The sequence below is a fragment of the Pan troglodytes genome, chromosome 11 (assembly GCF_028858775.2).
Source record: "Pan troglodytes isolate AG18354 chromosome 11, NHGRI_mPanTro3-v2.0_pri, whole genome shotgun sequence".
Taxonomy (NCBI): Eukaryota; Metazoa; Chordata; class Mammalia; order Primates; family Hominidae; genus Pan; species Pan troglodytes.
The window spans coordinates 7,408,653-7,424,163 of record NC_072409.2 but is presented as its reverse complement, the minus strand read 5'-3'; the positions used below and the strand labels follow the sequence as shown (position 1 = coordinate 7,424,163).

Here is a 15,511-nt window from a genome sequence, read left to right as displayed (position 1 = left end):
CTCCAAAGCTCTGTAGATTAGAAAACGTCACCCGAGGTCAGATGAAGACAGGCAGGGAGGGCCGGCCCCCGCTCCCACCTGCGACTGTGCAGCCACCACCCTGGGGACACCCTTGGCTGTTGGAGGTTTTCTGTCTTGTTGCCGCTTGTGTTCTGGACACTGTCCCTGATGGAGAGATGACCTTTTGAGAAATATCTCCCCTGCTGCTTCTGGACAGAAACCAAGAGCAGAGCAGGACAAAGAGAGGCAAGTCTACCTTGCTCTTTTCTCCTCATGCTCCCTCTAGACACATTTAGGGGGCAGGTGCTTTCTCAGAGGACACAGAGCTTGGAAGGAAGGATGTGGCTGCTGGGTCTTGCATCCCTCTGACCCCCATGGAAGGGCCTAGGACTTTGGAGGAGAAGGTCGACCTGGCTGTTGCAGAGTAAGACCGCCAGAGTTGAGGGGCCGCCTGAGCACCCCTTGGACATAGAGCCCAAGCTGTCCACCTCCTGCTTCTCCTTAATGCCATGGCCTGAGTCCTGGGATCCATCTAAAATCAACTCCAGCACCCACTCATAGCTTAAGCTGGAGTTCCAGTGCCTGGGTTCAGTGGGGCTTGCTCTAAAATGACTTTTTTTTTTTTTTTTTTTGAGACAGTTTCGCTCTGTTGCCCAGGCTGGAGTGCAGTGGCACGATCTTGGCTCACTGCAACCTCTGCCTCCCAGGTTCAAGCAATTCTCTTGCCTCAGCCTCCCAAGTAGCTGGGATTGCAGGTGTGTGCCACCACACTGGCTAATTTTTGTATTTTTAGTAGAGACGGGGTTTTGCCATGTTGTCCAGGCTGGTCTTGAACTCCTGGTCTCAAGGGATCTGCCCGCCTCGGCCTCCCAAAGTGCTGGCATTACAAGTGTGAGCCATCACACCAGGCCCTAAAATGACTTTTAAGGCATCAAGACAGTCCCCCTGCAATTGAGGCTAAGGCTGCTCTCTCCCAGCATCCATCCTATGTCTCAGAGATTTTGACCCCATTCCTTTATGGTCATTGTCCTTGCAGACTGATGGATCAGGTCACAGGCCAGGAAGCAGAGGTGGGAGACCTTGGGCAGGTCATTGCTGTCTCTGGGCCCCACTGGCATGATAAGGGCTTTGGGATAGACACAGGAAGGCAGACCAGCCTCGTGGTTAAAGCTGGGACCCTGGGATCAGATAGACCAGAATCCCAGCTCTGCCATGCACTGGCTGTGCAACTTGGAACAGAAGGGTTACCCTCTTTGAGCTTCAGTCTCCTCATCTCTAAATGGGGTTAATAACAATACCTACTTCAGGGTTACTGTGAGGCCCGAGCCCTAACCACACAATATGCATCAGTAGCCGCCGCACCTCCTAGCTCTGGTATCCAGTTGGTTTGAGTTCTCCAGGTGGCACTTTTTTCTGGAGAAGGAATCGCCACAGCGCGTTCAGCTCTGGACTGCGGGACTTCCCCACCCCAGGCCTCAGCTCCTTGTCCAGTAGCCGGCCCAGCAGCATCAGTACCTGGGCACTTGTTAGAAACGCAAGCTCCCCAGCTCCACCGCTGACCCCTGAATCAGAAGCTGCACTTTAACCAGATCCCTGAATGCACGCTGAGCTTTGGGAAGTGCGTCCTGGGGTGATCTGGACCTGCAAACTCAAGCACAAGCTTAGCTTGGTGCAGAGGCTCCCACTTTAGTGTTCGGGTGCTGGACCCCTCTCCCTGGCCAAGGCATCCTCTGGCAGAGGCCCTGGGTCCCCGGCAGTAGCTCCGGTTGCCGAGCTCTCGGGGAGCAGGAGGGCCGTCGGCCTGAGTCACGCTGGGGCAAAAAGACGGCCTGCCAGGAGCTCATTTTCTGTACTGATGGGCCTGATTGCTAAAGCAGGGGCTCCTGGGCGGAATCAAAACGCTGATTAATATTCAGCTGGAGCTGCTGCTGCTCACAGCAGGCAGATGAAAATGTCAGTCTTCACGTGGGTTTTCCCCGACTTCCCCTCCACGCTCTTCCATGGGGAAGCTGCTCATTCAGGGATCAGCAGGTATTTATCGAGTGCCTGCTAGGGCCAGGCAGAGCCCAGGGCCGGGGAAACAGTGAGAACAAGGGGCCACAAGTCCCTGCTCTCGTGGAAGAGATGTCACCTGAGGCAGGTGACCTGTCCACAGGAGCCTGACCCTCAGCATGTGAGGAACCAAGAAACCCGGGGCCTGCTGCATGCCAGGCCCCACTGAGCAGGGGAGAAGGTTGCGGGGGCACACCATCCCCCAGCTGTATCCCTGGAATGAGGTGCAGGAGCTGCTGGGAAAAGCCAGGTGACCTGCACAACCGGGTCTTCAGTGGGCTGCTTTGACCCCTGCCCCCCCAAACCTCAGCTGCTTCCTGACCATGGGCCCGACCTCACAGCCAGCACTGACACTTGCTACCCTCCCCCAGACATGTTTGTAGGGGAGGTGCTATTTTTGTTCCAATTCACAGATGGGAAAATGGAGGCTCTAAGACACTGAATGAAGTTGCACTAATCAGTGGCCTAGCACCCAGGTTGGGGTGACCCCCAAAGCACAGCCTCCTTATTTCTGCAGTGTTCTCAGAATTGGCCTGAGCTCGGCCTGTTCCTGTGTCCCAGGAGCTCCCGGGGCAGCCAGCTGGATCTGCCAGCAGAGCGATGGGGGTAAATACTAAATACTCAGGAACCTGCTGATGGCGCCCTCTCCCCTCTGCCCCAGGAGTGGGTCACCAGCACCGAACTCCTCATCTCTCTAGACCGGCTCAACACGTTTGGGGATGACATCTTCAAGGACCCCAAGGTGCTCCAGTCCTACTATTATGCCGTGTCCGACTTCTCTGTGGGCGGCAGGTAGGAGGGAGGAGGGAGGCAGGGTGGCAGGGCTCCAGGACCCAAACCCAAGAGCGGAAGGTGGCTGCTGTGGGGTGGGGGGTGGGGGGGCACAGAAGCCAGGTGTGCCCCAGGGGAGAGGGAGGTAGCACCTGCCATTCGAGGCCCTGGGGGTCCACACCCAGCCCACCTCCTGCCGGGTCCCCTGCATCAGCTGATTTGCCATGTGCCAGACACTGGGTCTTGGTTCCCATTGTCCCCTCAGCCTGGAGGTTCCTTCCTTCCTTCCTCCCTCCCTCCCTCCCTTCCTCCCATCCTCCCTTCGCTCTCGCTCTCTTTCTCTCGCTCTCACTCTCTCTCTCTTGCTCTCTCTCGCTCTCTCTCTCTTGCTCTCTCTTTCGCTTGCTCTCTTTCTCACTCGCTTTCTCTCTCTCTCTCTCTCACTCTCACTCTCTCTTGCTCTCTCGCTCTCACTCACTCTCTCTCACTCTCTCTCGCTCTCTCTCTCTCTGAAGGAGTTTCGCTCTTGTTGCCCAGGCTGGAGTGCAGTGGTGCAATCTCGGCTCACTGCAACCTCTGCCTCCCAGGTTCAAGCGATTCTCCTGTCTCAGCCTCCCAAGTAGCTGGGATTACAGGCATGCACCACCACGCCCGGCTAATTTTGTATTTTTAGTAGAGATGGGGTTTCTCCATGTTGGTCAGGCTGGTCTCGAACTCCCAGCCTCAGGTGATCTGCCCGCCTTGGCCTCCCAAAGTGCTGGGATTACAGGCATGAGCCACGGCCCCCTTCCCCTTTCTAGTATAGGGATGTTACTGGCCTAGAGAAAGGCGCTTCTCTCTGGCCCCTGGTCCTGGTCCTACACGCCATTAGCACCCATCAGTGCTGTGGGCAGTTTGTTTCTCCTCCAACATCTGTCCCCTCCAGGAAGCAGGGGCTGCCCAGGAGGTAGAGGCCCATCTCTCACCTCAAGTCCCAAGGCCTGTCTCGCACATGGCCACCTGGCAGTGGGTGCCCAGGGAGGGCTGTGGGACGAGGGAGGCACGAACAGCTTCCACGTCAGTGTTTCTCAGGTTTCTTTGAAAGGAGAGAGGAAAACAGGTGCGTTCCTGCCCCAGTCACCTGGGGATGGCAGACATTGATCAGATTGCTCCCCAGTGAACACATCAGCCCGCGCCAGGATGACAAGGAAGGGGAGGAAAGGGAGAGCGTGTGCCTGGGGTCGGGGAGGACAGGAGCTGGTGCTGCAGACGGGACCCAAGAGTGGGAAGGCTGGGGTTGAGGACTAGGGGACGGCCAACGTGGCTGGGTGGAGGGCAGGCGGGTGGGCGTGGAGAGGTTGGCAGAGTGTCAGGGCCTGGGCGGGTTTAGCCTCACCCAGCAGTCAAGAGGAAGCCGTGGAAGGATTTGGTCAGGGTAGTAACAGAGTCAGATTTTTAAAACACCCCCAAACCCCTGACAGCCAAGTGGGGCAGATAGGAGGAGAGAGGAAGTCGAATGTCAGGAATCGAGGCGGGAGGCGGCAACTTGGCCCAGAGGGCTGGGGTGTGGGGCGCATGGATCTGAACGCAACTGAGGATGGAAACGCAGCTCTGTGTGTGAACCATGGGCCGTGGGAGTGGGGAGCGGGGATGACACCGGACTCTGGGCCTCCACAGTTCAGAGGCGCTTGGGTGGCATTAGAGAGATGGAGAAGGGGGCGGCATGAGGCTCAAATGCCTGCTTTGGGTGTGTGAGCTCCAGAGAAGGCCGAGGCTCATCATTGAGAGCCCCTGTGGCCATGAGGATCCCCCTGCTCCAACCTGCCCCCTTATGTGAGTCGGTGGGAGGAGCTCCCCGGGGAAGGCGGCCATGAGCTCCAGTGCCTCCTGTCAGGGGGCTTCGGGCCAGAGGACATCTGGGTTCCAGCTGCCAGAGCCAGACCACCCTCAGACCACAGCTGGCTGGGGCAGGCTGCTCATGGCAGGGGACAGGTGGCCCCAACAGCCTGTGTTCACAGTGGAGCCCGTGGGGTCTCATTCTCCTTTCCTGGGTCAGAGGGCTTCACAGGGCTGGTGTTTACAGCACCCCCTCCAAGGCAGGGGCAGTCCCTTGTGACTTCCCTGGTGACCACTGTCCCCAGGATTGCCTGGCGCCTGCCTCACCCCAAGAAACCCTGGGGTGCTGCCTGCCTAAACTGGGCCTTGCGTGGAAGCTGTGCTACGTGCCGTACCACACAGTGTGTCCGCATATCAGCTAAAGCACCTGGAGCCGCAACAGCGGTTGGTGATTCGTCAACACCCGCTGAGGGCAGAGCGTGGAACGTGGCTTAAGGGAGCCACTGAGTGGCCACAGAGGAGTGTCCAGGAGCTCAGGGTCCACGTGGAGTCGATGAGGACGGGCTTCAGCTCCAGATCAGCCACTTAGCATCTGTCAGTTCCAAGGCCTGAGCCTGATGCCTCATGTGTGGAATGGGGACGCTAATGTCCCTCCCACCTCTGGTGAGGCTCTAGGGAGAAGCTACTGCCTTGGCCAGGGGCAGAAGCCATGGCCTCTGAGCAGCTCGGGACAGGGACAGTGGTCGGGACAGGGACAATCACTCACAGGGTCAGGCTCTGCCGAGCATGCCGCGGGCTCCCAGGGCACCCCTGTTCCTGCCTGATTCCACCTGTCTCTTGATCCTGTGTGTGGAATGGGGCCACAGGCTGGGGCTGCTCTCAAAGACCCCGTATTTGTCCATTCTTGTACTGCTGTAAACACCTGAGATGATTATTTATTTATTTATTTATTTATTTATTTATTTATTTATTTTTGAGACAGAGTTTCGCTCTCGTTGCCCAGGCTGGAGTGCAATGGCATGATCTCGGCTCACTGCAACCTCTGCCTCTTGGGTCCAAGCAATTCTCCTGCTTCAGCCTCCTGAGTAGCTGGGATTATAGGCATGCGCTGCCACACCTGGCTAATTTTGTATTTTTAGTAGAGACTGGTGTGACTGCCGGCCCACTCGCCACTTGGGAGACTAAGGTGACTTCTTCCTGGGTCCCTCTCAGCCCCCAGGTGGGGCTCCTCCCAGGCAGAAGCTTTCTGTGCCAGGCACTTGCTAGCTGGTGGCTTTGGGCAGCTTCTCTGTGCCTCAGTTCACCCATCCATTCTATGGGGGTGGTAACAGGCTGGTGAAGATGGAATGGGTTTGTTCCAGAGCTCACCAGTACAGTCAGTTCTCTGTTACTGCTGCCCCCAGGGCACATAGTGGGTGTTCAGTGAGGGCCAAGATTGAGGGTGGAGTCTGGCTCACACCTGCAAACAGGGGCTACCTGGTGACTAACTCCTTGTCTGCCCTGCCGGCACCTGCGGGTCCCCTTCCTCCTCTGTGTCTTTTCCCAGGTGCAAGTGCAACGGGCATGCCAGCGAGTGCGGCCCCGACGTGGCGGGCCAGTTGGCCTGCCGGTGCCAGCACAACACCACCGGCACAGACTGTGAGCGCTGCCTGCCCTTCTTCCAGGACCGCCCGTGGGCCCGGGGCACCGCCGAGGCTGCCCACGAGTGTCTGCGTGAGTGTCTGAGTGTCACGGCATCAGGGACCCGAGGCTGGTGTTGCAGGCGGGGAAAGGAACTCCCCAAAACGTCGTGGTGGGGGCTGCTCCTGGGTACGCCCCGGGGGCAGCTCGGGGTCTCTGTGCTGCTGCAGAGATAAGGACGAGCAGAAGGGGAACCTGGGGAGGGGGTGCATTTAAGCCTCAGTCTCTCCTCCGCTAAGTAGCTTCCCTGGACCAACTCCACCCATGCAGAGGCGCCTGTGGTGGGAGGGCCAGAAGGTCCCTGACTTGCTTCTTTGTGTTAACCACTCCCACCCCAGCTGCTAATCGGAACCAGGCTACCCCACAAGCAAGGGGGTGCTGATGGCCCACCCAGCCTCTCCCACGGGCCCCCAGGCAGCCCTTTGGTGTCCCAGCCCCCATGTGATGTGGCTTTGACCACCTAACCTCAGAGAAGCGCTGGAGAGAGGATGATGCCATCATGTCTTCTCCAGGGACACAGGCCAAGAGCAGGGACCCACTGACTTCCCTTCTGGCTGGGGCACTGGCTGCAAGCCCCACCCTGTCCCCAGACAGCCTGGTTTCCTCCAGGCTCTCCATGCACAGCCGCCGTTGCTGGGGGCCAGATCCCAGCTGGTGCTGGTGCTGCTGGCAGGAGACACATCTTCACTCACAGGCTCGCTGGGCGGGCAGCTTGGCCTCTGGGCCCCGCTGTCCTCTTGGGCCTGGGCCACTGGCGACCAGAACTGGGGCTGGGCCGGGGGCGGCTTGTTCTGAGGGTGGGGCACTGTCTGCAGGAGCTGCCCTCGCTGGCCTGCCTCCACCAGAGAGTCCTGGGGCCAAGGAAGCTGTGCTGGCTGGCTTCCACTGTCCCAGCCTGCTGCTGTCTCCATGGTGGGGACACAGAGGCCAGACTGCTTCTACCATATCCTCAGCCCCATGGTCACGTCTGTCTCTCAGTCAGCAGCCTGGGAGCCAGGGTTTCAGGCTTGACCCTTCATCCCCACCCTCACCCGCAGCTTAGACAGCCCCGAGCCCTGAATTCCGCCTCATCCACATCGCTCCAGTCTGTCTAACTTCTGTCCATGCAGCCGATGCCTTGGGCCTGGCCCTGCCTCCTCTCCCTGCACACCCGAAGCTTCCTCTTCCCTGCTCTCCCTGTTCCCAGCCCTCCCCTGCCTGCAGCTAAGGCTCTTTTCTTGAAACAAGGCCTCACTCTGTCACCCAGGCTGGAGTGCAGTGGCCCAATCATAGCTCACTGCAGCCTCGAATTCCTGGGTGCGTGTTCCTCCTACCTCAGCCTCCAGAGTAGCTGAGACTACAGGCACATATCACCATGCCAAGCAATGTTTTATAGAGCTCGGCTTTCACTGTTGCCCAGGCTGGTCTTTACACTCCTAGGCTCAAGCAGTCCTCCTACCTTACCTTCCAAAGTGCTGGGATCACAGGCGTGAGCCATGGCACTGGGCCAAGACTTTCTAAAGGACAAATTTAGTAACATCTATCCCCTGCTTAAACCTTCCCACGGCTCCCCCTTTGCTCCCAGCTAACGTCCACTGACCACGGCAGCCCAGCCTCCCTGGAGCAAGCTCTGCTAGCCTCTGACTTCACAACTGCCCCTGCACTGCAGGCCCCCCACTGCACAATGTCCCTCCTTCCCTGCCATCACACGACATGCCATCTGCAGCCAGCCTCATGGCACACCCGCACCAGGCCACGCGTCTATCTCTGCATGTGGGGTATCCCCTGGGCTTTCGCCTCCTGTCTGTGACGCCCTTCCTGCCCCCTCTTCCTCTGCCTGGCCTATTCCTCACTGCTCAGCCTTCAGATTCAGCACGGCCATGACTTCCTCTCGGAAGCCTTGTCCCACCACCCCAGCACAGCTACAGGGGCCCCTTCTTTCGGCTCCCAAAGCCCCCAGCCTCTCCTGCCTCAGCCCTGCACCTGCAGGGGGTTTGCTTGCTTGCCGTCTGGGCTGTGGGCAGCACGAGGGCGGCAGGTGTAAATGGGTCCACACCTTTCATGGATCCACCCTTGAGCTCACTCTGGGAGCCAAGACAGAGCCAGTCCTGCACACAGACTTTTAAAAATGATTTAATGGGGGAAATGAAAGGTGACTTGTGCTTTCTGTACCCCTGAGTGACCTCACACAATAGTGAGAGTCACACTATTATGGCTTGGAGGACCTCCAGGAGATTTTGGAGAGAGCCAAGCTGCCACTCCAGAAGGCAGCCAGCCTCTGATCGGTGCCCATCTATCTGGGTGTATATCCTGGTTGCCTGGGAGGGTCTTCTTTCTGCCTGTTGTTTTGGTGTATTTACTAACAGTGTCCCCTTTGCTCTTAAGAGTGTCCTGTTTTGGAAAATCAATTGATCAATGTCTAGCCTTGATCAAGCTGGGCCTGAACTCCATTCTGGACCATGCTCTTGCCCTTCTCTTTGCACTGCCTGCTCATTTAGCACAGGGAGGCTGACTGGCACAGATGCCACCTCCTACCACATCACAGGGGACTCACACACCTTTCCCCGCTCCTGCCCATAGCCTGCAACTGCAGTGGCCGCTCCGAGGAATGCACGTTTGATCGGGAGCTCTTCCGCAGCACAGGCCACGGCGGGCGCTGTCACCACTGCCGTGACCACACAGCTGGGCCACACTGTGAGCGCTGTCAGGAGAATTTCTATCACTGGGACCCGCGGATGCCATGCCAGCCCTGTGACTGCCACTCGGCAGGTGAGTGGGCTCCACATCCCCAGCCTCCGACCCTCTCCCCTTCCTGGCCTCAATTGCCCTGTGCCCTTCCTCTCCCAGGCTCCCTACACCTCCAGTGCGATGACACAGGCACCTGCGCCTGCAAGCCCACTGTGACTGGCTGGAAGTGTGACCGCTGTCTGCCCGGGTTCCACTCGCTCAGTGAGGGAGGCTGCAGGTGAGGGCGAGGGGCGGCCCAGTATGGACACATTGCACTGAATGACAAGAAGCAGGAGGGACAGGCTGTCAGCAGTCCCTCCCCTCCCCATCCCTTCCTGTCTGCAGCTACCTCGCCCTAAGCCTGGTGAAGACTAGAGACACTCAGCTCCTGGAGAGGCCAAGAGACAAAAACAGACCATAATGAGACCAGGCTGAGCCCTGTGGAAGCTCAGCGGATCTTGCGGGTGGAGGGCAGGCTTCCTGTAGGAGGTGCTGCATAAGTGCAGGGAGAGGGGAAGGACAGGTGTTTGAGGTGGGGTGGGGGGCACGGGGGGCCTCCGGAGGAGCCGTGGATCAGTGAGAAGCAGGAGCGGGTGAGGGGGAGGCTGCGTGGAGGCTACAGCAGGAACGCCTGGGCAGCCTGCATGGGGGTTTGACTGTGGAGAGGGAGAGCAGGGCAGATTCCAGAGCCCAGTGCAAGGAGGAGCTAATAGGACATGGTGACCAGGGGGTGGAAGAGGAAGAAGAGGTGGAGGCTGACCTTCGGGGTTCTCTGGGCCTCTGGATGGCAGGGCACGCAGTGTGGGGGGCGGGGTGGGAGAGGCTGAGTGTCATCTGGGTGCACTGAGTTTGGTACCCAGTGGGACAGCTGAGGGGAGAGAGGGGCAGGGGCTCCTGGGGTCTGGACCTTACCCCAACACATTTGCCATCACTTGACTGAGAAAGTATACAATGGCCAAAAAACAAAAACAAAACAAAACAAAAACCTATGATAAATTTAGAAGCTTTTTTTTTTTTTTTTGAGACAGATTCTTGTTTTGTCAACCAGGCTGGAATGCAGTGGTGCCATCTTGGCTCACTGCAACCTCCACCTCCCCGGTTCCAGCAATTCTCTGCCTCACCCTTCTGAGTAGCTGAGATTACAAGCATGCACCACCATGCCCACTACCGCTATTTTTTTTTTAAGATGGAGTCCTGCTCTGTCACCCAGGCTGAAGTGCAGTGGTGCGATCTCTACTCACTACAACCTCCGCCTCCCAGACTCAAGTGATCCTCCTATCTCAGCCTCCTGAGTAGCTGAGATTACAAATGTGCGCCACCACACCCGGCTAATTTTTGTATTTTTTGGTAGAGATGGGGTTTTGCCATGTTGCCCAGGCTGGTCTCAAGCTCCTAGGCTCAAGTAATCCACCCTCCTCGGCCTCCCAAAGTGCTGATTACAGACGTGAGTCACCGCGCCCGGCCCAGAAGCACTTTTAAGTGAACTTGCTTTGGTTGATAACGGGCATCTTTGTATATTTGAAAGGCAGCAGAAACACATTGGGGATATCTAGGAGAGCTCTGATTCCTTGTAAAATATTTGGTGGTTCTGGGCATAAAACTGACCATGAGATGGGGCCTGGCTGCTTCCCTGGGGTCCCTCTGGCCTCTGGACCTTTGCAGGTGCCACACCTCCCACCCCTGCCCCCTCTCCCCAGCCTGTGGCTCACAGCCTCCTGCTCATTCTTCAGGTCTCAGCTGAGCAGCCCCGCTCTCGGGACACCTTCCCTCCCACCTGCCCCTCACCTGCACACCCAGGCTGAGTCAGAGGCCCCACAGTGCGGGCACAGCCTCTCGTCCATCTCCCACAACATGTATCGTGGTACAGGGTCTGCGTGATCTGTCTGTCTACACCAGACTGGGATTCACCAGGGAGGAACCATGTCTTATTAGATGAGTGGATGGATGGGTGAATGAATGGGTGGATAGGTGGCTGCTGGACAGAAAGAAGGAAGGATGAATAAGTGGATGGAGGAGTGAGGGGATAGACAGAAAGATTCATGGAGGCCGAGCACGGTGGCTCATGCATGTAATCCTGGCACTTTGGGAGGCCAAGGCAGGTGGATCACCTGAGGTCACGAGTTAAAGACCAGTCTAGCCAACATGGTGAAACCCTGTCTCTACTAAAAATACAAAAATTAGCTGGACATGGTGATGCATGCCTGTAGTCCTAACTACTCAGGAGGCTGAGACAGGAGAATCACTTGAACCCAGGAGGCAGAGGTTGCAGTGAGCCAAGATCATGACACTGCACTCCAGCCTGGGTGGCAAAGTGTGACTCTGTCCCAAAAAAAAAAAAAAAAAAAAAAGAAAGATTCATGGATGATGAGTGAGTGCGTGGATGACAGATGGAAGGATCCTGGATGGATGTGTAGTGGGTGGGAAGATGGACCACTGTACCAGTGATGGATGGATCACTTCCTTGGCAAGATGGGAACAGTAAAGCCAGGTCAGTTACCTGCGTCCGCCTCACTCCTGATGTTGGCAGCAGGGAAAGCTCCCTTCCTAGGATGGGCTGTTGCCATTCTGAATTTGCTCATTGCACGTTTTCCCCTTGTCCTGTCTCTTTGGCAGACCCTGCACTTGCAATCCCGCTGGCAGCCTGGACACCTGTGACCCCCGCAGTGGGCGCTGCCCCTGCAAAGAGAATGTGGAAGGCAACCTATGTGACAGGTTTGTGAGCTAATCCAGCAGTAAGCTTGCTGGAAGTGACCTGGGGGCTCACTGATGAGGCACCAAAGCTGTGGAGTGCGGGGAGGAGAAAGGGGCACAGTCTTCATGGACTTGGGTGACCTTGTCACCCTGTGCCCTTCCTGGGGCACCATGTATCTGTCATACAGGAAGTTACTCAAAAGCTTTATGGCACTGTTTATGCTTTGATTCAACACCACTGATCATTCATAAGCTGAGAAAATACATGTCTTAGCTTAGAATCCTGAAAAGAAAGAACTGGAATGATAGGAGAGACCATCTAATCCAGGGATAGTAAATAGATGGTGCTCGTACTACCACCTGCTGTGGCAGACATCACTAATGGAGCACTATCACAGGCCTCCCCTTTCACACTCACTGCAGACATAGCTAATGGAGCACTATCACAACCCTCCCTTTTCACACCCACAGCAGACATCACTCATGGAGTATTATCAACCCTCCCCTTTCACACCCATGACAGACACCACTAATGGAGCACTATCATAACCCTTTCACACCCACGGCAGACCTATCACAGCCCTCCCTTTTCACACTCAATAGACATTACTCATGCAGCACTGTCAATACACCCCTTTCACACCCACAGCAGACATCACTAATGGTATACCCATGGCACACATCACTAAGGGAGCACTATCACAGTCTTCCCCTTTCTTACCCACAGCAGATATCACTAATGGAGCACTATCACAACCCTCCCTTTTCACACTCACGGCCAACATCACTCATGGAGCATTGTCAATGCACCCCTTTCACACCCACGGCAGACATCACTAATGGTATAACCATGGCAAACATCACTAAGGGAGAACTATCACAACCTCCCCCTTTCATACCCACAGCAGGCATCACTAATGGAGCACTATCAACCCTTGCCTTTCACAGCCATGGCAGACATCACTAATGGTGCCCTATCAAACTTTCCCTTTCATAGCCATGGCAGACATCACTAATGGAGCCCTATCAACCTTTCCCTTTCATAGCCATGGCAGACATCACTAATGAAGCACTACTACAACCCTTCTTTTTCACACCCATAGCAGACATCATTCATGGAGCACTGTCAACACACCCCTTTCACACCCACAACAGACATCACTAATGGCATACCCATGGCAGACATCACTAAGGGAGCACTATCACAACCCTCCCCTTTCATACCCACAGCAGACATCACTAATGGAGCACCATCAACTCTCCCCTTTCACACCACGGCAGACATCACTGATGGCATACCCATGGCAGACATCACTAAGGCAACACTATCACAACCCTCCCCTTTCACACCCACAACAGACATCACTAATGGGGCACAGCAGTCTTGGCCATGAGCCCTACTATAACCTCAGGATCCTTCTTAACACCCTGCTTCAGGAAGCCCCTACCCACTGAGCTGGATTTTGAGCCTGTTTGCCATCTTTGCAGTCTGATCATGGTACAAATGGGGCATCTGAAGCTCTGCAAGTCAAAGGGGCTCTCCCAAGGCCAGGAAGTACATAAACTTCCTCTTTCAAGTGTTCAAGAGGCCTCCAAGCTCCAGCAGTGCGGCCAGCAGACAAACATGGGTTTAGCTCCTTGGGTACACACTATCTCTTCTTCCTGGCTTTGTGTCTGACATTCACCAGAGCTGCTTGGAGAAGTGGCAGATTCTGGGGCTGGGGCTGGAAAAAGACAAGATAAGCCCAAGGCGTCTTACAGTGCCAGGAAGCAAGGAAATGCTGAAAACCAGAGACAGACACAAACAAAACAGCCCAAACCAGAACGTGGGCCCACGTCAAAAGGACACAGGAGCTGACGTGAAAGAGCTCTCAGGGCTGAAACAATTTGAGCAACAAAATAAACGATAGTATTGGATTATAACCCAGAGAATAAAGTCAAATCCACAAATCCATACTGATGTAAATAGATGATTGAATACATAAATAGATGGGGATGAAGAGACAAACCTTCCTTGCAGAAGAATTCCAAGTAATGAATGTAGAAATGAAGGAACTGGAAAACCACTGTTCAGACCTCACAGTGGTAATTGCTACAGGCAAGAGCTGCTGATGAATGCTGACATTGGTGGGCAGAACTTTAAGGAAAGAGAGGATATTTGCATAACCTCAAAATATCTATTAATTACTGGGGTGGCTTTAACATCTGTCCGTGGGTTCTTTGATACTCTTCCTCTAGGAGGTCGAGCTTAATCCCCCTCTTTTTGAGACTGGGCTGCATTTAGTGACTTGCTGCTTTTTTTTTTTTTTTTTTTTTTTTTTTTTTGAGACGGAGTTTCGCTCTTTTGCTCAGGCTGGAGTGAAGTGGTATGATCTCGGCTCACTGCAACCTCTGTCTCCCGGGTTCAAGTGATTCTCCTGCCTCAGCCTCCTAAGTAGCTAGGATTATAGGCACCCACCACCACGCCTGGCTAATTTTTGTATTTTTAGTAGAGATGGGGTTTCACCATGTTGGTCAGGCTGATCTTGAACTGACCTCAGGTGATCCACCCACCTCAGTCTTCCAAAGTGCGTGAGCCGGCCAGGCGCGGTGGCTCATGCCTGTAATCCCAGCACTTTGGGAGGCCGAGGTGGGTGGATCACGAGGTCAGGAGTTCAAGACCAGCCTGGCCAACATAGTGAAACCCTGTCTCTACTAAAAATACAAAAATTAGCCGGGCATGGTGGCGCACGCCTGTAGTCCCAGCTACTTGGGAGGCTGAGACAGGACAATTGCTTGAACCCGGGAGACAGAGGTTACAGTGAGCTGAAATCGTGCCACTGCACTCCAGCTTGGGCAACAGAGTGAGACTTCGTCTCAAAAAAAAAAAATTAAAGTGCGTGAGCCACCACGTCCGGCCTATTCAGTGACTTGCTTCTAATGACTGGACCGTGGTGATTGCACAGTGGAGAGACTGGCAGACAGCACAGGTGATGAAAGTCAGCATCGCTTGGATGTCATGTGGGTTTCCTGTGCCCCCATGTGATATGACGAGAAGGGTACTTCACCTCTGTGTATTTCTTTCCCAAGCCTATAACTCTGGTCTAATCATGAGAAACATCAGGCATTCTAAAAATACCTGATTAGTGCTTTTCAAAAAGTGTCAAGATAGTGGCAGACAAGGAAAGACCGAGAAGCGGTGATAGGTTGGAGGAGAACAAGGATACCACTAAATGCAACACCGTGTCCTGGATGGGATCCTGCAGCAGAAACCAGACATTAGAGGAAAAAGTGGAGAAATCCTATTAAAGTCGCTGGGCGCGGTGGCTCAAGCCTGAAATCCCAGTACTTTGGGAGGCTGAGGCGGGCGGATCCCCTGAGGTCAGGAGTTTGAGGTCAACCTGCCAACATGGTGAAACCCCGTTTCTACTAAAAATACAAAAATTAGCCGGGTGTGGTGGCAGGCGCCTGTAATCCCAGCTACCCGGGAGGCTGAGGCAGGAGAATCACTTGAACCCGGGAGGCGGAGGCTGCAGTGAGCCAAGATTGCACCATTGCACTCCAGCCTGGGCCACAGAACAAGACTGTGTCTCAAAAAACAACAACAACAACAACAAAAAACAAAACCTAATAAAGTCTGGAGTTTAGTTAACTTAGTTTTGACAAATGTACTGTGGTAATGTCAGATGTCAGCATCAGGGGAGGCTGTCTGAAGCAGGTATGGGAACAATCTGTAATGTTCTTACTACTCTTCTAGAATTCTGAAAAAAAATTGTTTTTAAGTTTCTGCAGTGATTCTAGACTCTCATTGGTCCAG

General features: G+C 55.1%; 1 protein-coding gene across 2 annotated transcripts in view; it reads left to right on the top strand.

The window, feature by feature from the left end:
• Positions 1-15,511, top strand: part of LAMC3 (laminin subunit gamma 3) — an 80,466-nt gene that overhangs the window by 20,222 nt on the left and 44,733 nt on the right. For both annotated transcript variants that reach the window (XM_016961884.4, XM_016961883.4), the window contains exons 3-7: positions 2,714-2,844; positions 6,185-6,351; positions 8,878-9,066; positions 9,145-9,262; positions 11,638-11,736. In XM_016961884.4, coding sequence (XP_016817373.1) covers positions 2,714-2,844; positions 6,185-6,351; positions 8,878-9,066; positions 9,145-9,262; positions 11,638-11,736 — 704 coding nt within the window. The remainder of the gene's footprint in view (positions 1-2,713; positions 2,845-6,184; positions 6,352-8,877; positions 9,067-9,144; positions 9,263-11,637; positions 11,737-15,511) is intronic.